General features: G+C 36.7%; 2 protein-coding genes across 3 annotated transcripts in view; one reads left to right on the forward strand and one right to left on the reverse strand.

Annotated features, from left to right (window-relative positions):
• LOC121322872 (rhomboid-related protein 4-like) overlaps positions 1–25,814 on the reverse strand; it is an 86,924-nt gene that overhangs the window by 31,275 nt on the left and 29,835 nt on the right. The gene's annotated exons all lie outside the window — the stretch shown is intronic.
• On the forward strand, positions 1,921–25,268 carry LOC121322871 (insulin receptor substrate 1-B-like). The gene is made up of 2 exons (XM_041263326.1): positions 1,921–6,176; positions 24,922–25,268. The coding sequence occupies exons 1-2, from the start codon at positions 2,954–2,956 to the stop codon at positions 24,924–24,926; spliced, it is 3,228 nt and encodes a 1,075-aa protein (XP_041119260.1). The 5' UTR covers positions 1,921–2,953; the 3' UTR covers positions 24,927–25,268.

Raw genomic sequence — 25,814 nt, forward strand, 5'->3', positions numbered from 1 at the left:
TATTAATAATATTTAATTATTTAAGTAATTACATCTAAAGTTTGTAAAAGCATAAATTAATTACGTGCTCAGATTAATGGTCCCTATTTAGGAATTAGCAGAAATATGATATGGCACAAATAGAAGCTGAATTCAGAAATTAATGTTGAATACATTAAATAAAAATGCATTGAATAGGGGTGTCAGCTAAAACAATGACATCATTTAAAAAGAAAAATTTACACTACAGGGCTAGCAATGGACAAGGATGTTTGGCCAGTGGCCTTTTCCTGCCAATCTCTAATTGATAAATAAAATAAGCATAAGTCACAAGCCAAGACTTTGGTGTACTTGACTAAAACTTAATATTGATATAGTAAACATGGAACAAGGTACGTGCATTTATGCATTTATAAAAGCTGTGGTCATACTAACAGTGTTCTCTTTTTTTCTAACAGCATTGTTTCTTTTATTTTGATAGGAGTGTGAAATTCTGATGAGTTTTTTTTGTAGAAAAGATGATAGCTAGACAACATATGTTTTTTTTCCAAAATACAAGAGTTTCAGAACTGGATTAGGTTAATTAACCATAACCTGTCACTCACACCATGGTTATTTAATCTGCATTGAGTTTTGAGTATTGTCTGATAGAAAACAGTCAAGACAGGTTCACAAACTAAAAAAAATAAATAAAAAAAAACACACATTGGGGAAAGTCCATCAAAAGAGAAAAAATGTAAACCAAATACATATTTTATATATTCACTGTGTAAACCGGTTACTTAAAACGTTTGTCCAACATTATTATTATTATTATTATTATTATTATTATTATTATTTATTATTATTTAAACCAGTAACAAACAATTTAGGTATTGCTATTTTCAAACTGCATTTAAGAAGTCGCTTGTTGCAAGTTTTGAAACTATGGTTTACATTTTATTTTCACAAAACAATTATGTTTTGCATAACGACCTTAAACCAAACTGGTTGAAGACTGTGAAGAGTTTGACAGCGCGCCACAATACAAGTAGACAATAAACGGTAGGCGGCAGCATTAAGCAACCAAAACTGAGGACAGTGATAAATTCAGTGGAAGAGAGAGAGAGAGAGAGAGAGAGAGAGAGAGAGAGACAGAGAGAGAGAGAGAGTGTTGTTTAATCTTTTTAAAGTCATCGTCACACTAGCCTATTTTAACACTGCGCCTTAAGTTGGAAAGTCTTGACATAATAAAGAACGCGTTATATAAATTGCATATGATCTTATACGGACGCAGCTTTAAAATAATAAATTAATACAAAGTCCTGAAAGCACTGGTCTACGATTCACACATTTAAACACATTCTCCCGAGATAGGCCAAACCAATTAAATAGTCATGAAAATGTGGGATTCCACATGTCTGCCGATGGCGTGGGTTTTTGCGGTAGCATCTTTCCACAAACGTCAGAAATACTGACACACGTCATGATTGAAACATTAATGCAAAAGCAATATTGGAAAATTACCTTTAGTCCTCACGATTTTGTTTGTTTTTATGTAAAGAATGAGCTTGCATTAACAACGGCAGACTTGTGCTCAATCTAGTCTGCTTACTGTGACAATCTTAAATAAAGCTACCCTAACTAAATATATACTTGTACTGGTAATAATAGTGTACCAGTGACGCGCTAAACTCGTCACGTCTGTATTATCAGATAAAAATGGCAAATACAGTGAGTACTGTTCACGTCAATATAATTGCACCATAACATCGTCATATTACTATTTAAATAACGTATTATTCGCTTACAACGTTACAAGAACAGCAATCAAAAAAAGACGTTTGCTAAGAAATGCATGTATTTAAAACAAACCAAAATACATCCACACTATTTAATCGCTAGGACAATGTATAATGCTAAACCAAAAGCACCTTCGGCTAATCTTTCTGATGAGAAAAACAACCACACCCCTCAATGTGAAAACTGCAGAGATTTACAACCAGTCGTTATAAATAACACCCAAATTTAGGTGAATGGCGTCTACGCCTCTTACTATGCTTCGGCTCCACCGAACATGCAGTGAAATCTGTGTAGGCGTTTCTTGAGATTGATGCGACTACTGTCCAATCACGATACAGAAGTGTTGCAAACAAGCCTGGAGGTTCTACAGTGAAACACTTTAGGTTCCGACTAATCTATGAGCCAATCATAGGCCAGAAGTGGGCAGGGCTGGAATGTTATGACAAGGTAGGTTGTATTCGCTGAACTGTCCACGCATTGGATGGTCACATGGTATTCTCCTTTAGAGTGAGATGCTTTCGGCTGGAGGGGTTTGTAATCATACAAAAACAGAGACACAGCGCCTTGTTATGGTACTGTATTCCAGAGATTGAGTGCATACAAAACGAACACGGGGAGAAAGACCAACATTTTTATTTATTTTTTTTTGGGGGGGGGGGGGGGGATTTAATCCTCCACAGTCCCTTAATTATACTGAAGCCAGAGAGTTTTCTCATAATAATAATAATAATAATAATAATAATAAAATTGAAGTGTTACTCTCCATAGTGTTATTGACACGGCAAGCTAAATGGGGTCGTACTCAAACCGTGCCGTTTTTGATACTGTTTGGAGCACTGGACTAAAGAAGGAAGAAGCTTTTCTTTTTTTTTTTTCCTGAATAGTAATCGCAACTCTGACGTTTACGTTAACATTGCATTTTGTTTAAAATTTGAATCTTTTTGATTTCGGGATGTAACACGCCGGCTTTTTAGAAACGGACTGGGCTGCTGAAAAAGGTCTGGGAGCAGTCTAGCGCTTGTTTTACTACCGCGCTGTGGTTTCAATGTAGTTGACTGAAGAACACGCTGTTTATTTAAAAAACAAAACAAAAACAACAAAAAAAAAAAACACTGTTGCACGTATTGCTTTTGCATATGAAAAGCATTTAGATTATTTTCTTTTTTTTTAAATGTAACTTTTTTTATACACCATGGCTAGTCCAACTACAGAGCACGATAGTTTTTCAGACGTAAGGAAGGTGGGATACTTAAGAAAACCTAAAAGCATGCACAAGAGGTTTTTTGTCTTACGGATTGCAAGCGTTTCAGGACCTGCAAGACTGGAGTACTATGAAAATGAGAAAAAATGGAGACACAAGTCCGGGGCTCCCAAAAGGTCGATCCCGCTGGAAAGCTGTTTTAATATCAACAAGAGAGCGGACTCCAAAAACAAATACTTGGTAGCTTTGTATACTAAGGACGAGTACTTTGCAATTGCGGCGGATAATGAACAAGATCAAGACATTTGGTACCAGACTTTAGTGGATCTGCACAACAGAGGTAAGGTTCACGATTCTGTTGGGAGTAATGGAACTGGGGAAGGGGAAGAAAATTGCGGGGAATCCACGCCAGGTGCTGCATTTAAAGAAGTGTGGCAAGTGATTTTAAAACCGAAAGGTCTGGGGCAAACGAAAAATCTAATTGGAATTTACAGATTGTGCCTGACCAATAAGACTATAAACTTTGTAAAACTGAACTCTGATGCAGCCGCTGTGGTTTTGCAGTTAATGAACATAAGGAGATGTGGTCATTCTGAAAATTTCTTTTTCATCGAAGTGGGGAGGTCCGCAGTTACGGGACCAGGGGAGTTTTGGATGCAAGTGGAAGACTCGGTTGTAGCGCAGAGCATGCATGAAACAATATTGGAGGCGATGAAAGCATTGAGTGAAGAATTTCGACCAAGGAGTAAAAGTCAGTCTTCTTCCAATTGTTCCAATCCCATCTCTGTGCCTCTCAGAAGACACCATCTTAGCAACCCGCCCCCTAGTCAAGTAGGACTCAACAGGAGATCAAGGACTGAAAGTATTATTGCAGTTTCACCTGCTGGTCCAGGTAAACATAGTAATTCATTCAGAGTTAGAGCCTCCAGCGATGGAGAGGGGACCACGTCCAGGCCAGCATCAGTTGATGGAAGCCCTGTAACTCCCAGTAAAACTAGGACTCATTCACACAGACACAGCGGTAACTCCAGGCTACATCCACCATTAAATCACAGCAGGTCTATTCCTATGCCATCTTCACGTTGTTCACCTTCAGCCACAAGCCCTGTTAGCTTATCCTCAAGCAGTACGAGTGGTCACGGGTCCACCTCTGATTGCCTTTACCCTAGACGCTCCAGCGCCTCTGTCTCGGGATCCCCCAGCGATGGTGGATTCATTTCTTCTGATGAATATGGTTCAAGCCCTTGTGATTTTAGAAATTCGTTCAGGAGCGTTACACCTGACTCTCTAGGCCACACCCCTCCTGCCAGGGAAGAGGAATTAAACAATTACATCTGTATGGGGAAGTCCAATCTGAGGCCAAATGGACATTATAATAGAAGTCACCAGCACAGTACCCCATCGCAGGTGGAAGAAGCAGAATTAGAAAAAAGTTTTAGAAAAAGAACCCATTCGTCAGGTACCTCGCCCCCAACCATTTCCCATCAAAAGACTCCATCACAGTCATCCACCGCCTCATTGGAAGAGTACACAGAGATGATGCCAACTTACTCTTCCAGCCGCTTGTCGTCTTACAGGCATTCTGCATTTGTGCCAACTCACTCATATCCTGAGGAGTGCTTGGATCGTCATATTGAGGGCAGTAGAGCTAACAAAACAGATGATGGCTACATGCCAATGTCCCCCGGTGTAGCTCCTGTTTCTAGTAAAAGTGATGACTATATGCCAATGAGTCCAAAAAGTGTGTCTGCACCACAGCAAATCGTTAACCCAAGGGAGCATTCAAGAATGGACTCAAACGGTTATATGGTCATGTCCCCTAGTGGCAGTTGCTCTCCAGACCATACAAACTATGGCAAAATATGGACCAATGGTGGAAATCCAAAACTTTCCGTGGAGAGTAATAATGCAAAGGAGGTTTCCTGCAATGACTACATAAATATGTCCCCTGCAAGTGAATCAACAACCAGCACACCACCAGACTGCTTTTTTAATCCAGTTGACGATCCACCAAAACCTATGTATTCCTATTTCTCGTTACCTCGGTCATTCAAGCATGTTCAGAGAAAAAATGATGAAAGCCACTTGCGCCTATCTGTGAATTCAGGGCGCCTGGCATATGGAGAGGATTCATCCTCATCGACAAGCAGTGACAGTTTAGGAGGGCAAGAGAATGGACTAGTAGTTAAACCTAGAAAAGTTGATTCTTATATGCAAACGAAAGGAAGGCTTATTCGTCCAACAAGACTCTCCCTTGATCATAACAAGGCCAGCACACTCCCACGGACACGTGAGCACCCACTTCCACCTGAGCCAAAAAGCCCAGGGGAATATGTCAACATTGAATTTAGTGACAAATCCTTTTCAGTTAGTTCAGCTTCATTATTCTCCCCCATGTATGCAGAGAACATGAGGCAAAGGCAGAATTCTTCAGAATACATGAATATGGATCTAGGAGCCCATGGTGGCAAGCCAAGTTATTTAGCAAAATCTTCAGTAGGTACTACAGGATGTGCACCTGGCTGTGCTGAGGGTAGTGCTGCTGCTGTTGTTTCCATTGCCCCCACTACTGCTTCATGCAGAGGACAGCAGAGCTGCGATTATGTGAGTATGCAGCTGAGCACCACCAGCACAGGCTATACAGAAATTGCCACTGGAGCTGCTAAAACAACCCCCAGGTCCATTTCTCCAAAGCATGAAGTGGTCCCAATGAATATTGTTTCTGATGCTGCACATGCCAGTTTATTGGTCCAGATATCGGGAACAAGTGCTTTTACAAGATTAAACTCTATCCCAAACCAGAATCAAGGTGCCAAAGTGATCCGTGCTGATCCCCAAGGAAGAAGGCGGCACAGTTCGGAGACTTTTTCTTCTACACCTGCTGCTAGTGGTGGTGTAACTTTATCCTATGTAGAAGATGTGAAACGGCATAGCACTACATCTTTCGAAAATGTCTGGCTCATGCAAGGTGAATCTGCTGTCTCTGTAAGAAATGAACAGCAGCCAGGTGCCAGTACAACAGCATTTGAAAACGGACTGAATTACATTGATCTGGACATAGTCAAGGATTTTAACAACCAAGAGCGGACCTCCCTCCAGCCAAAATCCCCTAATCAGCCTTGTGGAAATAACTCTGGTGCTGATTTAGGTGCTTATGCAAGCATCAGCTTTCCAAAACTAGATGATGTAAGGAGCAACCCGACAAAAAGAGAAGGTAGGATTTGGTTAATGATGCTTATATTGTGAACTCTTTTTTTTTTCTTATTTATTTATTTATTTGCAAAAGGCTCTGAAACAAATACAAAGATCAGTGTTCCTAATATACTAGTGGGGGACACTGCAGGGATGCATGTGAATGATTACCCTTTTCTTCTGTGTACTAAAATAACATTGTAGAAATACTGACCTTTTTTCAGCATACTGAAACATCATCTTCATGTAATTGTGCATCATTAAACCTGTTGTCAAGTTTGGGGGTATAAATGCATTTCTTTAAAAGATTTCTAAAATAATCTATGGCACTAGTAATAAAATGGATGCAGAAGCAATATATTGGTTGGTGGTGGTTACCAGTCTGTCATAATTGCCAAGTTTTGTTTTATTTTTCTCCTATTACCCTGCTCACACCAAACATACAGTAGATGCCATTTTCAATAGTGTGTTACACTTTTGAGGTTTGTTACATTGTACCTTACCCTTCAGGTTGTGAAAGAAAAACAGCATTCATTTAAAATAACTAGATTACAGTTAATTATGAAACAATGTCTGGTAACCTGTGGTTTTTAATCTGCTTGAAAAGGTTGCAATTGAATTGGAGAAAGGTGGTATAGCACATACCAATATCATATAGGGAGTTTTGAAATAGCGCCACTGTACACATTTACTTTGTGAAATGCATTTTATTTGATTTAATAAATAATGTTGATAATGTGCCCCATTTCAGTTTGCTCCTGGGTTGGGCAATTAGTTTTTCTGCAAGATATCCAACATGTTAATGTTCTAAAAGGAACAAGAAACTACTTCTTGGAGCTGCAAGCTATTTCAACACTAGAGCAATAACTCGCAGTCCTTTGAAATGATTGTCTCTAATGTGTTATAATTCATACTTCGGGGATGTAAAAATGTTACCTTTTTGTTTAACTGTAATTGTACTGTGGTGTTAATTGCAATAGGCAGCAGTGCAAAGCTGATAAGCCGCAGAGAAAGAAGAAGAAAAAAAAAACTTTATGAAGAGAAATAAATAATAAAAAATAATGAGGTTCTTTTTACTTTCAGACTTGGCCACTACAGTACATGCTCAGAGAATCCATTATGCAGCACTAGCAGCTGAGTCATGAAAACAGTGGCTGCAGTGTTGCGTAACCGCAGTCTCAGTAAAGAGTGCTAATCCTCTGGGGTTCTACCATTGCTAAAAAAAAAAAAAGAAAGTGCAAGGAGAAAGTCTAAGGAAATTGAGCTGGATTTTTGTCATTTCTTCCAGTGACAAAGAATCTTGTTTAACTGGCAGCTTTTAGCTTACATGTTTCTGTAAAAGATGATTTGTTTGTCATTTTTGTAGCATCATATCAGATCTTTTTTTTTTAGTATTGTGCTACAATTTGTTTTATTTTTTATTCTGCAATGTTAGTCTATGAATGACGGAAACTGGATTCATGCAAAACGATTGCTGTGTACTGTAATACTATAAAAGTGTAAAAAATATACAGCTGGGATGGCTCCAAGGAAATTGTTTTTGTTTAATTGTGCTAAAGCTGTTTAAAACCACTGTTGTAAATTATGTACCCGTTTAGTACTGATTGCTGTAGTATGGTGCAAGTAGTTCAGTGCATTAGCTGGTGCAGTGCTAAAGTGTGTGTTTTGAGTCTCGGTCCATTGACCCTGTACAGAAGCCACTGAATCAAGCCCCTTCAGCACTGATTGAACTATAATGATGCACTGGCTCCAGAAGACATTGTATTGCACCGATTTGGGCTCTGTCTAAAAAAGAATAATGTGCTTTGTTTGCATCTGTATTTTAATGTTTAGTTTTATGCACCAGGTGGATAATTTGTTTTAAAAACTCCCTGCTTGAAATTAAGAGAACATTTGAAGAATATTTACAATAAATTCTACTTCTATTGTAAAACATTATTTTTGTACTATACAGTTGGAATTTATTTAGGAAAGTTAGTTATCTATCCAGTTAGTCATATTTCTGTGTCCTTTCCATTTAAGTTCTCCTTATTAAAACATTTGTATCCCTCTCCTATGTCTTGTCTTATTCATGTCAATGTTGGTCATCATAAAGCAATTAGAAAGCAATGCTAGGGCTTTTGTGATGTCAAAGCAAATTAGGAACTAAGGCCATTCAAACTGAAACCCCAGTGATACTGTAACTGGCACATCACCTACATGATCTGGTCACCAGCACAGGGGGAAGTTACAAACTATATGGGTGGCATTATAATGTTATGGATGTTTTTATCAATAACTATGTGTTGAATGGATGTGCTGCATTGCTTTAAACTTGAACAGTTCTGTGTTTTTAACAAGGTCACATGCCCTTATTAGCTGCTGCATTTGTCATATGTGTTGAACTTGACATCCCAAACAAGCACAGCTAAAATTATGCAAGTTTGTACTTGAAAGAGTTCACTTTGGAAGGTGTGCCACATAAAACAGGGGGTGAGGTTTATCAGATCGGGTCTTTTGAACTGGTGTGGAATGTGCCTGTGGATGAGAAAATGAGTGATCGTCAACTGCTTAAAGCCCAAAGGCTAAATCTGACTTGTTGGAATTGTAGTGTGACTTTTAAAGCCTGTTTCACACAGGTATTTATTACAATAGACCCTTTGTGAAGTCTTCTGATGGTCTGATGCCATCAGAATCAATCAGTACTGTATTTGCTGCATGCTCTTGTCAATAGGTACATGTAACAACTGTATATTGCAAGAAACGTTGTGCATGCAGACAGAGAATTATCATTATATCACTCTTTACTGTTATTAATCTGATAACTTTGAAGAATATATTGCTGTTTTTGTTAATTAGGTAGTGGTAGTACAAGTATTGTTAATATTTAGTATCAATAGCCGTATTGTGCGTTGCAGTCATTGCACATTTTACTGAATCACTCTAATGCCCACCTTTTCAAGTTGATAATTTTACAACAATTGATATAAAAGCAACCCCCTCTGAAATCCACCCTTTCATACTGTTCTTGGTATTGCTTTTCTAAAGAATAAACTGTATCATTAATCTGAAGATCAGCCTATGCACTGTACGTGATGACCTCCAGAGCTGTTCTTGCTGTGTTACAGAACACAACAGAGTGTGTGCACTGCACTGTAGCTGAAAATTGACAGGGGATTTGCTTTGTTTTGATGCAACACTGTTCATTCTGCATTCTTCATCAGATCAGCTTTTTCCTGCTGTTAAACAGCTGATGTGTTGTTAATTACTTTGAACTGATTTCAGGTCTTGCACCTTCTTTTTAGTAAAAGTTTTATAATTAGATCTAATGTAGCGCACAAATGGACTACTTTCTTTGTTTGTTTGTTATTTTGTGGAACAAGAAGATGCAGGTAACTTGGAAGTGTTAGCCAAGATATTATAATCTATTTTTGTACTTCTTAAGTGTCTAAAAGCAGTCAGACCTCAGACCTACAGTGAAGGTACCAGGAAGCAGGAGTTTATCTATAGTAGAAGTTGCATATCTTGAATTATTCTTACCCATGTACTGTATAAACCATTTTTTAAAATAAAAATGTAAAATTGAGATACTGGTGATTTGAATTGAAATTATAGTATGTTAACATTTCTTTACAGCTCTATTATGTATTTAAAATGTACACTACTGTTCCAAAGAGCTGATGGTTAACAGTATAATACATTTGAGTGAAATATGAGAAACTATTACATTTACTTAACTTGTTTACCATGTATGTCTGCATATTAATTGCTTTAAATTTCAGTTTATTGAGCTTAAAAAACATACAATAAAACAGCAAGACCTTTGATCTACCAAATGTATTCAGCAGCCTAGTAGTGTCCTTATTTCAACTTGACACTGTGCCTGGCTTGGCATCTGAATAAACCTTGTTGCAGGCCAATTCAGACACACAAGCCTCAGTAAAAAGTGGAAAGAATATTCTAATAAAAGGAGTTGGATAGCAGACTAAGGGGTTGTTTTGCCAGTACAGGACACACAATGTTGTAACGTTGTATAGTATCCAGTAAAAAAAAAAAAAAAAAAAGTGTATGGAGGAACAAGTTGTTTATCTTTTAGGTATTGAAATAAATATTCAAACATATAAACAGATGAAAGGAAATTGCTTTCACTACAAGTTTATTAATGTAAATTCCTTTGAAACGGATGTTAAATCCAGATGCATCTTTTGGTTAATAAGCCGCCAACCAGTGGTGGGAAAAAAAGGTACAATCAGCACCATGGCAAAGCACATGCAGTCTTATTATTATTATTATTATTATTATTATTATTATTATTACCCCCTTCCTATAATCAGTAATATTATAATCAATAATCTGGGCATATATGGAGGAACCTGTGTTTGTCCTGCAGTACTTTTATAATTTGCAGGGATGTTTGTGTACTTTAGTAAAATACATCTATTGGATGGGCTTTCACAATCAAATTAGATGGAAGCTAGTCCTTTTAGTACTTGTATTTCCTCATTTTTATTTACTTACATTGATTGGGATTTGAGCACTGCAAATAAAACATGCGTTTTACAAGCACGAGAAGTGAAATCCTTGAGCCCTAGATTTAGATTTTTTTGTTCTTTTTTTTGTTGCTCTACTTTGGAATAACTGTGGTTTGAAGATAAGTGCCTTTTATTTTGGGGGGTGAGGGTAATAAACCTAAAATGTAATTTCATATTTTTGGCCTCTATTGAGAAGAAGCAACAACAAACTACAACAAACTTATTAAAACCTTACTGTGTTTTCATTTATATTGTAAACAACCTTCTGGAGTGCATATGCCTGGCTCCCTGTTGAAGCCACAGTGGCTATATGCCAAAAGCCATATAACATTATTCCCAGAAGTGCTCATGTCCTTATATTTGAGGTCACAAGATCGACAATGGAAAGTTTTCTGAAGTATTTTTCTGGCATGTCACTGTTTCAGACTGGAAGAAGTTTAGGTGTTCTTTGGCTTAATTTGAGCAGAAGTCTTGAAATCCAGGCCAGAAAAGGCATCCCTGCTGCATACAGTACATCTGCTAGTCATCTATATGTACTGTGCTGTAACCTGATCTGAAAATGCTACCACAGTAATGCATTGGTTCATTACGTAAGTGGTGGGTGCACTGATGTCATTGGCATGCTGAGGTACATGTTGTGTTATTCAAATGAAGATTTGTACTTGTCTATAGGAGTTCATGCCTGCACTGTTAAAAAATAAACAAATAAATAACAAAGTTAGTAGTAGCAAAGATTGTTATAGTGGAAACAACAATAGAACAAACATAATAGAATATTGGAAATGTAAGAAATAAAACCTTAGGAAAATGGTATATGATGTAACTCCATTTAATAGTCCTGTACATAGACCACTACAGTAATTTTTAACTAGAATTTAAAATCTAGATATGAAAAACAAGTCTTTACCAGGAAGCAATTTGTATGTTTTAACTTGCTGAAGTAGGCTGAACATCTGGACCCTGAGAAGGCAGGAAGGTTTTTTTATGATGAAAGGAATGGTATTTGGCATCAAGTGAATTATGTTCTGGTGTGGTATTAAACCTTTTATTCTTTGTTTTTTGAATACAAACCTATTCAGTTTACTATGGGAAAGTAAAATATGTTATTTAAAAATGATTACAGTAGGTACCGGCAGTTGGGTTCAATAGAAACTGGACTGTATACAAAGTGGATTTCCACTCCCTTGATGTACAGTAGGTATTTAATTGTATGTATGGAAGGTAATGATAATTACTGTGTCAGTGAAGGTGCAATTTTTACATCAAACACCTGTGATTAAACCATTCCTGACACTGCATCAAAAACAGTATGTTGTGTTAAAACAAATCTCAATTAAAACAAAGAATACGTTGTTGTTCCAGAAAAGACAGGCGACAACATGCCGTTATACATAAACAAAGAAAGCAGTGACTAACAGTACTTTTCATTACACACACACACACACACTAGGTGTCAAGCTCCAGAGCATGTTGTGTTTTTTTTTTTTTTTTTTTTTTTTTAACATATTCCCCTTGTATCTGTTCCAAACGTGCAACATGTGCTGAGTGGAGGTTTCATTTTGTATGGTGCATCTGGCTCTGGCTGTGGGGAAGTTGGTCCTTGAGCCTTCAGGTGGTAGACCAGACTCCAAACAAAGAATCTCCCAGTGTTCGATTGTTATGGGACCCTATCGTCAGCATCTTATTATAATTAGTCTTATTTGGAGACATCTAGCAGGAAGTTGTGCAAGAGGGAGAAAGTGAATATACAATTTATAATTAAAATAAAGTACTTTGACCGGTGCTAAAAGTTAACTATTTTATTTTATTCATGAAAACAACCAATTGTCCCCAGACCTTAGCATTGATCACCTAAACCACAGCCTTTAAAAGCATTTATTACAAAACTGCTGGTTAACAATAATGTTGCAGGTCAGAATACTAAAAGAGTGCTAACTGATTCTTACAGAATTCTCAACTTCATTACTGTTCCCTTTTTTTTATTGTGGCAAGAATTTTTTAGTTGTTCAGGTTTTTTAAATGGATTTTTATTTGCTTTAATTCAGGATATATGGATATTTAATGTACTGTATGCTGTTGGATGCATTTTTGTAGGTCACATGGTCACTTAAAGCTAGACCATTTGATTGAGTTAGAACTGCAATACACAGAGATCAACAGTTTTAAAATATCTTACTAAACAGGGAGTAAACTATTTTAGTGGCTGTTTGAAAAACACAGTAGTATTTTACATGTGATTTCCATTTTTAGCAATACATTTCAGTTTCTTCCTGTCCTTTATTTGAAGTGGCTAATAGAGCAGATTTGTGTGGGAAGCGGCTGTTGGACAGCTCTGTGGTGTAGAATGCATTAAATGTGTGGGAGGTGCTCTGTGGAAGAAATTAGCTAGTCACCCAGTCGGCTAATCACTAATTTTTGCTTGATGGATGTTGAACCTACCTTGTGCATTAGCTGTACTAATAAAGGATCTTGAACTGTGTTGCTTCTTCAGGCAGGGTTTGTATTTGTCTCTTTTTATCTGATCTGGTAAAACGGTGCTAATGCTACACTGTAGTTTAAAAATAACACTTCTGGAGCAAACAATGTGCCTGCAGCACAGTATGAGATCGATTTGATGTTTGTTCCCGTAGGTGATGCAGTTTTTCAAGAATTTACTGTAGTATTTGTATGTGAGATTTCCAGGAACCTCAAGTTTGGGGGAAAAACATCAGTGTTCTGGGTTCTGAATTTGGATCGATTTTAGATGGCGGGAAAGAGTAACTTGAAATATTGAATCTGATCACTTGAGAAGGGTGGCGAAAGATATCCCCCCGACTTCTGCAAAAAGCTTTTATACTCTTATGATGAATTATTCAGAAGTTGTATTATTATTGTCATATTTTATTTTGGACTCATTTCATGGAAAGGTATTAAATGAACTATTTGAAGTATTTTTTATTAACTATTAACTGTACATTCACACAGCTAAACGATTGATTGGGTTTTTGAAACCACAGGGTGTCATTACTGTACACCAGGCCACCATTGTAAATGTGGCAAAATGCTTGGTTAATGCAAGTACTGGACTATACATTATGATCTTGTGGAACTTAAAAAAAGAATTTTGGACTTACTTTGCTGTGGTTTGAAATATCTTAACCACGGATACATGATTTGTGGCAAGAACAGATCAGTTACTGTAGTTGTTTTCTTTATAATATACAGTTCTTTGGCATGGAGATTGGATAGTAATTCTAAAAAAAACTAAGAAAATGTAGCAAGAGCCACAAAACAAGTCTTAAATAATAAGAGGACTATAAAAATAGACATAACATGCACAACTTACAGTGATGGAAAATTATTTGTACAGTAAATTACAAATGCATTTGTAACCACAGTATCAATCATGCATAGATTTGCCATTCCTTGTCATTCCCTGCCATGTTAAACAAAACGACAGCCCAATGTGTTGGTTTGTGAAGTAGTTCTGATTCATTGAAACTGCCTGCCTGCTTTAAGTTCTGTCAGTTCTCCATTTTATTTTAACATGGTGTGTTGTTATTATTTGCTGTACAAGTTCTATATATGTATGCATTTCTTCTTCTAGAATGGAAGTAGTTAAAAAGTCTAAAAAAGTCTGGCTTTTTTATTGAATACAGTCCCAAATGTTGGCCTTGTTATTGGACTGTTAATGTTTTATTCTTGAGGCATTCATTGCAGAGAGAGAATTAGATTAAAGCTGAGGCAAGTTGCTAACGTCAAATAGTGTGTCATTCTGCATCATCCTTAACGTGTTGGTGACATATATATTCATACCAAGTGGGTACAGACTTCAACCAGCCTTTTCATCGAGCAGAAAAATATGCAATGCAGTCAATAATGACTCCCCAAGGAAATTAATCCGGTGTGCGTTTCCCTTTCACCATCCCAGCATGAGCCACAAGAAAATTAAATCCATGCTTGTAGGACAGCTCTGTTTTTCTCTTGTTTTTATTTGTTGTATTTTTAACCGTGTGTGTGTGTGTGTGTAGCAGCTTTACAGTAAGTTTCATGTATGCTGCAGCACTGCTCTTTGCAGCTTCAGGCTCTGAATGTACTTTAGCAATAATCATTTTGGCAGTTGTTAGTCTGCGGTTTTGAATGTAAACAGTATAGGGGTTCTGCATTGGGTCCCGATGACCAAAAATGTCCAGAGTGCATTTTGTGAAATGTTCTGTTGGGGTCTGCTTTTTTTACTGCAGAATGCAATGCACACTTTACACTAAATACTAAGCAGACAAGTATAGTAGGTGTTTTAACTAGATACAAATGTTGTTGATGATGGTTGTAATGTAGGTTTAAAAGTATGCTTCCCTGGCCTTTTTTTTCTAACGTAAGTACAGTAAATATTAGTATACCCCAGGCAGGTTAAGATCAAATAATTTAGCGGAAGTTGTTTCTAAAATTAATGCCAGAAATCTTCCTATTTTATGCTGTTACATATTCAGCACAATTTGAACCAGCTGTGTTCTCTGAGCTTTAGAGAAATATATCTCTGACACAAAAGCATGCCAGATGGACATGAGTATTGGTAACAAGGTACACTTTTAAGCCTCATCTGTGTAGCCTAAGCAATTCTGTATTAATTGCTTTAGCAAAAAAGATGTGGCTAAATTTTTTTAATAGTAGTTAGCTTGGTAGAATTGTCTGCCCATTTTAACACAAACTCGCACTACTGTAATACTTTCAGTACCTTTGTCCATATTACACGAACCATGCATTCAGTATAGAAAATCACTAAGTATTTTATAAAGGGTGGTATAGTACTATAAATCTGCATCATCTGTTTGTATTTATTTATTAATTTTGAGTCTGAGGCTGTTTTTTTGCCTTGCAGTGATGTACTGATGTAGATCATTTTTTGAGTACATTTGTGTTCATGCAGTTCATCATTTTATTCAGTTGTTGTATCTCTTACACTGGTACAAACTGGATTGTTTGAAATGACTGGGATGGTATTTCACGTCTGTGTTCATTAAATATATCGTTGAAGTAAGGGTTACTGTATCATATAACCAAACTGCTTTTTAATTTTAAAGATCACAACACAAGTGTACATTTGGCATACACAATGTAAGTATACATTTCAGCTAAGAATGATTGATGTACTACTGTAAGCTGAATACTGGATTGAGAGAAGTGTAGAAAGAGAAACAATGGCTATAGTTACTAAAATGCGGTGAATTAGTAACAGAGTAGGCTGTACTGATGTTGTACTGCCTGATATTGTACAGTAGCGCCCATCGCTCAATATTTAAAGCTTTCACTGTTACTCAGCTGTGTATATTTTCAGGATATTCAATCTGCAGTTTAGCAATTGTTTGAATGTATCATCTGGGTCTTTTGAAATAAATATATATATATATATATATATATATATATATATATATATATATATATATATATATATATTTTTTAAAATTTAAATGTTGAATTTGATACAAAATGGCAGCTATTTTTTGTTTTAGGAATTGATTGCTAGTTGTTGGCATGTATGTCAGCATTAAATGAAGCACTGGACTATATTTGTTCTTGTAATTGCATACAGTACTGTATGACTGCAGAGTTTTCAGGGATCATGCAATGGAATAAGAAGTTTGAATGCATCCGTTTTCCCAAGCTGCAGCTGTCCTAACACAAAGCACAGAAGGAACCTCTTGAAGGAGGAGCTAGAAAGGGGGCCCTGTAGTGCTGACCTACACGGAGTGGCGATCAGCTCCTCTCCAGAAGTCAAAAGCAAGGAGCTGACACGATCAGAATCCTAATGCACTAACATTAGGCCATGTTTTACATGGTTCTGTTTTAATGGCTTCCTTTCATGCTACAAATGGAAAATGAAAAACGGGGTAAAACTGGGGGGGGACTTAACAAAATTACGGTATTTGTGCCAGTAATAAATGGTTGCAAATTAATCTTCTGTTTAGTATTGCCTAATCTTATGACTTTTTTTATTGTTTGAACCTATAGAACTGAGTTCATGGCTTTCATCAATATGTTTGTGTGGGCTAAACAGCATCTACAATAATCACAGTCCCAACGGTCTGATTTGTGGAGCCTTTGTGTACTGAAATTAGAAATTGTAATTTACTTTTTCCAAAATGGATGAAGCCGCAGCCTTGGTGCTCCAATGTACAATGAGCTTCTGTAGAAAGTCAACAATACCGATAGTTTAAGTTATTTTAAAGACACAGTCTGAGGTAAAGGTTTCGGCTTGCACAGAAGATTCAGTATAGATACTGACATAATGTTTATGATGCATGTTATGCAACGCCATGCACTCATAATCTATAAAGCACATCTGTAAAGCACATATCTGTTCACATAATAGTTATAATTATCTTTGGAGTTACAGCTGTCCTAATAAATAAAACTTAGTTTTGCTCTCTCTGTTGGGAAATACATTGTACTATCACGATAAGACACCTCCCTAAAACCAACACTCCTGCAATCCACCACATTTTCTAACTGATGTTATCTGCCATCTTAAATGGGAAGCTATTCTTCTTATATTTTAAAGGCATTTTCAATATTTAAAAAAAGAGCTGGAAGTTTTTGACAAGTGTGGGCCACAGAATGAGGTTTTAAGGCTCTGTATTCCAAAAGAAATTGTTGCCTGGAAGCTGCATCAGAAATATACAGATCATGGCAGCTGCTGAAGAGCGAGCCCGGTGGTACAGAGGCTCTGCAGCGCACATTAACAAGGTGACATCAGGAGCCTGCAGTAAACTGTGCTGCTGCAGTAGCCCATTCCTTTAGCACCTATTGCGTAATTCACTGGAGTAACAGGTAACAAGTGATTTAATTTGAATTCAAACAGTTTCAACTTATTATCCAGGTGTCTTTTTTTTTAATGTAGGTATTTAACATTGACACTGAAACTTTAACCAAAGAGATGTGCCATTCTTCTAAGGCACAAATTCTATCTAGAAGCAATAATATAGTGGTAATTGACTAACAGAAGTTCATAGTTATGTTTTTATAGTACATCAATGCATACTGTAGCTTTCATTATACAGGCATTTGGAAGAGGTTTGTTTATATAGGCATCATCCAAGGGTATTATTTTTTATTTATATTGGAATTCTTCTCATCATGGCTGCCCAACAAACTCTAAACACTGACTTAAGAAAAATGTGACTCTTTTTTTTTGTTCAGTAATTTAAATAACTTAAAAAAACTTTTAAAGTTATGTTTAAACATTGCCTTGAATGTCGAGGTATTTGTTTACATATACTCTGTGGCTTTTAATTTTATACTCTACAATTTGCCATTTTACATTTGGTTTTATAAGTAAAGAGAGGCAAGACCTAAATCAAAGCTCTATAAAAAAAAATCCTGACATCAGACATTCCCTTTAAAGTGAGTAAGCCATGTATTGAAACCAGGAGCATGATGGTTTTGCATTCTGTGCAGTTAGTAAATGTCAGTCTTCATACTTTATTTTTAGGCCATGTTTATATTTTTTATGTCAGAGGCTTTTAAACACAGCTCTCTGGTTCCTTTTGATTTCCACATACCAGCATTAATTCAGCTTCACTGTTGAAAACATCTATAAGATTTCACTTCAGAAAAGAGCAACCTCAGAGATTATTTTATTGTTGTTTTTCAGCATAATAAAATATGGTGGTGCATTGAAGTCGGCTTTCTAAGTTGAAGTGTGTTAGTGTTCAACAGAATCTTGCCTGACATCTTTAACAAGAGTGAGACAACTGAAGACCTTGACAGGTGCTGAGTGCCAGGTTTACCTTGAAACACTAAGCAGATTTGGTAATTTGTCTTGTGTTTTCATCATAAAAGTTACAGTTGCAATGGGCAGACATATAAAAAAATGTGCCGGCACGTATCATTTTCCTGTTCTTTCCTTGATAGATGTTGTATAAAATATTAAGATTCTCTGCAGTTTCGGTTCTTGTAAATGGGCATACAGTGCAATTTATTCTTGTTTATGTATGTTGTATTGGTTAAAAAGAAAAATAATCTCAATATTGTATAGAACTACTTTAAATGGGCAAACCCTTTGAGAGTGTATCACTGTACCCCAATATACCGGAATCTTTTGATCTGAAAGTCTAAACATATTAGTTTGTCTTTCTACTGTACCTTAATGACATTTATTATTGTAGTTAATGTTGGCAGCTGTGTAGATTTGAGCTATCTTGTCTTTCATGTGGTTTTAATGAAATGCAATTGAATTTCATGTGAATGGATTGCAGTATCTGCTGGTACTTTTAGAAATCCCAACTTGTACTATAAGCACACCGCCAGGTGAGAGGTGTGTAGCTTTTTGTATAGAATCCCTCTCTTTTGCTGCCAGCTAATTGTTTTCACAGTGATAATTAAGGAAACCTATGTCATCTCCAATAACCTCTGGCATCATTAGAAGCAAAACAAAGTCTGGCTTGTTCTCTTGCACAAACAAAAAGATTTGTTAGAATTACAAACATAAAAAAAAAAAAAGTTTTTACATATGTGCAAGTGAGGATGTGGGTGTCTACTTCATTTGAATTTCTTGTAGGATAGTGCTCAGGGCTGGTCTTTTTTTTTTTCTTGTGTGCCGATCGGTGAATTTTATAACGCAATCCTGCAAAGCACAGTTAGAACGCAAACCTGACACTTACTATATTTCTGATTTTTAATATACATTTTAATATATAGATTTAGCTGCAGTTATGCTAAGATTCTCATCGGAACTCCCTGTCAAATGGATTACATGCATAGCTGCTGTAAATTACCGCAGGAGACACTAATCTTGCCTGAACCAGCAGCAGTAGCTACAGCTGTCAGATAGGGCAGTATTTCATACTCAGAGAAATCTGTCTAAATTAAGGGAGAGGAAGGAGAAGCCAAAAGTGTGTCGGAGAGTTCATCAGCTGGAATCTTCCTCACTTCACTAGACACACTAAAAGAATTCTGGCACTTTACTGCACTTTCCATTCTTGGTAACAAGGGAGGCAGTGCAAGCTACATATTCATAGTCCAGGACATAACCCATGAGCTGTATACAATATTTAACTGATTAAGTTGTATTTTAGTTCTGATTTAGGACCAGGTAGACTACAGATAAGATCTGTTCTAGCTCTTGTGCTGTAATGGTAGCGGTTTCATAAAAATGTATTATTGACGTGCACTAATGTAACAGTTGACTTTTGTCTCTTGGATTAATAGGGTTAAAGGTGTCAGGTCCCTTGTAGATACTGCACAGTATGTGAGTTAGATAAAAACCAATAACATACCTGTAGCGTTCCATACAATGCCTATCTGAGAATCAATACCATCTGCACCAACTTATCAGTCTGCAGTGAGCAGTCATCCACATTTTCAGCAGAGGTGTGAAGTTCATTTAAGCCACCATATTAATTCCCTTGCTCATGAAGAAACAAATGTTTCTCACCCCTTGGTCCCCAGTGCATTGACTCACCTCTTGGACGGGTGCCAGAAACCGCTCTGACTTTCAGCTAGCGCTGCATTCTTATCAAGTCAGATAGAAACTTAGAAAGGTGTTTGAAAATAAATTCTGCAAAAGCAGACCAGTTGTTTTAAAAATAATCTGGAATGAAGGTTACAGAGAAAGGGCTGTATTCTTACAGTCAAGGCAGCATGCCATCCAGGCAGACTGTAATGCCAAAAGAACTGCTTCTGGGAAGAAAAGTGGAACAACACTCTACTTTTCCAAAGAGAGCGATGCAGAATATGTTTTATATATTTTATTGGCTGTGTCTGTATGTTTTTGTTGGGGTTGTGCAACCTTTTTATATATTCAAACCTGTGCAATTAATGTTAAAACTTAATAAACAGTAATATGTTAACATACAAAGTTCTTGGTTTGTTAGCAACTGCTTGTTAATTATAGCTTTTCACTATCACAGTGTGACACTGTACTGTAATTGTTAACTTTGGCTCCTTTCTCAATAGATGGTGTCCGTTGCCTCAAGCAGCAGCCAGCATCGTGCAGAATTGATTGTCCCCCCCCCCCCCCCCCCCCCCCCCCCCCCCTTTTTTTTCTTGTTCCGAATCCTTGGTGATAGGAAACAACACTAAGCATTCAGCACTAATGAATGAGGGAACACAGGGGCAACTGGAGCCAATCTCCTGGTCCAGGCTCACGTTTTATCACTGAGAAAAACAACAGTTTTACTTGTTATCAACTGTTGGAGGTAGTGATTAGAAGCTGACAAGAAAAGATTTCACAAGCATTTTTTAATTTTTTTGTATATTGGGTGGCTGGTTATGGCAATTTCTTAAAAAAGATAGAAACTACAGTGAATTCTGGCAGCAACGTTTATCCACACAACACTAATCCACCACCCTCTCTCCCTCCTCATCCAACAAGAACCTTGGTGTCACCCTTGACCCTTCCCTCTCCTACTCTGAGTGCATCTCTACTCTGGCACGCTTCTATCACTTTTTCCTCAGCAACATATGCAGAATTCGCCCCTTCCTCACTGACTTCTCCACACAGCTCCTAGTTCAGGCGCTGGTACTGTCCCACTTTCACTGCTGTAACTCTCTCCTGGCTGGCCTTCCTGCCTCTGCTACCCCTCCGCTCCAGCTCATCCAAACTCTGCTGCTCACCTTGTCTTTTCCCTTCCCTTCCTCATTTCTCCGATGCTACACCGCTGCTCCACTCTCTGCACTGGCTCCCTATTGATATCTTGACCTTTCTGCTCCCTCCTATCTCCAGACTGTCATTTCTCCCTCCCTACACCCCCTCTCCACCTCCGGCAAACTAGCTGTACCCACCCCCCGCACGCCCCCCCCACGTCCAGAGCCCGCTCCTTCTCCACCCTTGCCTCTCGCTCTTACTTATAATTTACTGTATTCTTACTTGAGTTTGCTCTTCTTGTACTTTCGTAACTGTTCTTATATAGATATATTAAAATATTCTGTAATGCGATAACTTGTAATGTGAAATTTATAATGCGATTCTTTATACTGTGATATTTTGTAACAATTGTAAGTCACCCTGGATAAGGGCTAAGAAATAAATAATAATAATAACAATAAATGATACTCCTGCCAAAACATGTATAGAATGAGTCCTGGAGTTGTTGCTGTCTGTGCAAATTGATGTGAAAACTACACAAGTGCAGTACCACCTTTTAGTGTGTTGCGTAACTGTTTTAGTGCATTTTTCTTGCAATACTTATTAATTGCTTCTTAGTCTATATCAAATAATCAGACTCTCTTACTAATCCAGGTGATAAGTACAGTATAAAACTGAGTATACACAGGTTTTCTTCATGACTGTGTCTGCCAGCAAATGATGTCAGCTGTGTAAATGATCCCTACCTCAGTTCAGCATAGTTATAACGCTCTGAATTAAAACACTTGTCTTGTATAAAGTTTTATGGGTTGTTAGGGAAACACTGGCACTTGTTTGTTAGAAACGAATCTGATTCCTCTTGTAGTCTGGTTATTTCACCCTGCACTATATCTGCTTTGTGACTAACAAAGGACCCTTTCCCTTTGTTGTAACAGTTTCTTGCCTATACAGTAAGTGGTTGAACAGACAGGAACATACACTGAGTAATCTGAATTTTTTCCCCTCAGAAGGTGATCCAATACTGTATATACAGTACTGTATATGTTCTACCACGTTAGAAAAGACAACATATAAAATACACACAATTAATTATTTTGCCAGCACCATTTAAATTGAGAATATCATCCACTATCATAGAAGCCCAATAAAAAAATTAAAAATAAATAATACCATTGCTAAATACCAAATGTGTGCTGGCAATCGAAACGGTAATTTTTATTGATCTCTGATAAACTGAGCAAATAATTGTAAATAATTTGTATAAATAATTTTGTGTATATGATGTAACAGAACCAAGGCTGTGCAGTCAGATTCTGCGGGGCTATTGTCGGAGGCAGCTTCTTTCTTAAGTGTGTTGATCAGAAGCTTCATTAAGTACCCTAGAATAACAATATTATCATGTCTTTGGTTGTATAAAATTGTGAGTGAGTAGTAAAGTAAATAAATAATGGCATTCTTTTTTTCTCTATATTCAATAAAAAATACATTGTATAAAACTCATGCCTGCGAGAAAGCGGTACTAAAATATAATAATGTCTAGTAAATATTTAATGAAATAGCATACACAGTGCTCCCTCGCTATAACGCGGGTCCCGGGAGACACACAATATCAGCGCTGTAACCGAAGAGCGTTATAAACGGAGGAGGTGGGAGGGGGCGCCACGGGACACACAACAATACACATCTGACTAAAATACAAAATACAATAACTCCCTCTCTATAATGCACATATAATGAAGCAAAAGTGTAACTATCCGTGAATTAACCATGCATAAAGCACCGTGTAATCAATGCTATATTTTTTACAAAAAAAAAAAAAAAAAAAGCTAACATTCCCACTCGTGGATCATTTTTATTAGCAGTTTTTAAACTAGCCTGGCTACATGGCAGTTGGGAGTTTAGTTAAAAAAAAACAGACAAGCAAACCAAGTGTGAGAAGGAGAGCGTGTCAGGAGAGGGGAACAGAGAATGGGCTCGCCCCAGGTTCGGCTGCTAGAGCGGGGCTGAAGCATCTCGTCTCCAGGAGAAATCCGCAGCTTCTCTCGCATCAAAAAAGTAAATACATTAGGAAAGATAACCACGTAATAGGCCTAATATTGATTTAGTTATATAAAACTAAATGAGAAGTTGTTTATAGTTTGAACAACACTGGTACTGTATTTACTTTAGAAATATTGCACGAATCACTAGTATAGGGAATTGGGGGCCATGCTATAGGAGCATTAGGGAGCACTGTACTTGTAAAGATAAGATTTTCTACTGAAAACAAACTCTTGATTTCTAATTTTTAACAGGGCAAATACATACAAAATGTTTGGAATGATTTGAGGCTTTTAGGCCAATGAGTCCCTTAAAAGCGTACTGATTTCTCTAAGGATTTTTCCGAATAATGGTGATATTACTAATAGTCATAACATTAATAAAGATACATGTGTACTCAGCTCTGACTCTGTGTGCCAAGTTTAAAATAGTAACATGGGTAAACCTTTTCCATTACATTTGTGATTTTGTAAACTTCAGTGGTGATTTTCAAGTTTATAAAAACAAGCCAAAAAAAACCAACCAAAAAAACATGCTGTTTAGAGCTGTATGGTGAAAATATAGGATCTGCAGGCATTTCATGGAAAAAGTTAACAAAAACCATAAGTAGGGTGTGGGGGCTAAACTAGGCTCTGTAATAATGTAGAAGACTAATAATCGAATGTGTAAGCAGACATCAAATCTTAAAATCTAAACTTTAGTTTTTTGTTGTTTTTTTTTTAAAGATGTAAATGATTGATTGGGTATTGTTAAACATCTCCGCTTTTTTTTTTTCACTGCGTATTTTGAAAAGTTATGAAATGTTTTTGACAAAAAAAAAAAAGCAGTGCTTGGCGTCAGTTCTGCTTTACCACACAAGTCCTGTTACCTGTGATGAAATAGCTGGGTACTGTAAAGTGTGTTCCAGCACTAAGTGAAATTAAACCATGTGCTGGTCACCTTATATACTCAACCAAAGTAAGCAGTTGTTTCCACCCATATTTAACTGTAACATCTAGAATATTATTTTCAATTCATATTGAATGGTTGCATAAAAATATGTACTCTGATTTTTTTTAATATGGTACTGTACTATATTACATGCGCTGAACTCTAAAAGGTGAAGAAGTGTTGAGGTAAAAGAGAGCCATGAGAGAATACTATAGGGAATTTCATAGCCTTCTTGGGATAGGCTTTCCTTTCATATTGAGGGCCACACAAAGAAAATTCTGTTTCTCGGGCAATTAGAGAATGTAGGACAGGAGACCTTTTCACATTCTCTTTACTGTGACTCTGGAAAGTCTAGTTTGATAGGAAAATAACTTCTGTTTACCAGCCTTTTAAGAACAGATGAAACTACAGAAATCATGTAAAGAAACATTCAGCCACAAATTTAACTTCTAAACATTCAATTTATTTTTGCAAAGTAACCACAGCAATGAAGCAGCTTTGGTAATTCAGCATGGCATACTTGTGTTTGCATGGAAAATGTGCCTTTTGTCTATGCAAGTCCAACACAACACACTTTTCTTTTTCTATTGCATACAGGTATTTAGAAGTTCCTCACAATGTTACATTCGTTTTAGGCTTGCTTATAAAAATCTGTACAACTTAGTGTGTGTTTTTTTATACCACATTTGATACGCTACTAATCCCCCTTCTCTCTTATATTTCAGAGTGATGACTTTAAAAGCTCAGCAAACCTGAGTGATGGGTACCCAGACTGTAGATTTCTTCTATGCCATAACCCAGGACCTCCCCTCCACCTTTCAGTTGATGGTACAATGCATTTGGGTTACATTGTTTACTTAGTATAACCTCAGGACTTCATTGAACTGCACAACACATTTTTGCCAAACAAATAGCACTGTGACACTGTGACACCTGAACAACCCATCTGCTACTTTGGGATTTTAACAGAAAACTCCTCCTCTATACCTAACACTAGATCACTATGTGAATGGGTATACTGTAACACATAAATGGACACTGTATATATATATGTAAGTAAGTATGTATGTGTGTGTGTGTGTGTGTGTGTGTGTGTGTGTGTGTATATATATATATATATATATATATATATATATATATATATATATATATATATATATATATATATATATAATGTGTGTGTGTGTGAATGTTTTTCATTTGCTGCTGAAACTCTTAATACAAATCATCATTGTAAATTATTGAATATAGAACTGTCATTTAATGTTTGTCTGAGTATTAAATATTTAACATTTCATGATTTATATCTATCTTTTTTTTAACTGAAATATGACTTTGCCATGCACATCTTTTATTGATGCGTCTGAAGTATTTTATGTTCTGTTATAAACAGAAGGGAAAATTGCTTAAACTTAGTATGATAAGGATAGATTACGGTACTTTTCTTGGTTTAAAATTGTATGGTATAATCTAAATGATAGGTCCATGTGGCCGGTTTATATACTCCCATTTACTGATAGGGTCACTTGTAACATAATCCTAATGTGTTCTTTCCAAAATAATTTTGTACTCTTGTATTTCTTGTAAGATGATAGGCTGCATTAAATAAACTGAAGCT

Source organism: Polyodon spathula, chromosome 11, assembly GCF_017654505.1.
Source record: "Polyodon spathula isolate WHYD16114869_AA chromosome 11, ASM1765450v1, whole genome shotgun sequence".
NCBI classification, from domain to species: Eukaryota; Metazoa; Chordata; class Actinopteri; order Acipenseriformes; family Polyodontidae; genus Polyodon; species Polyodon spathula.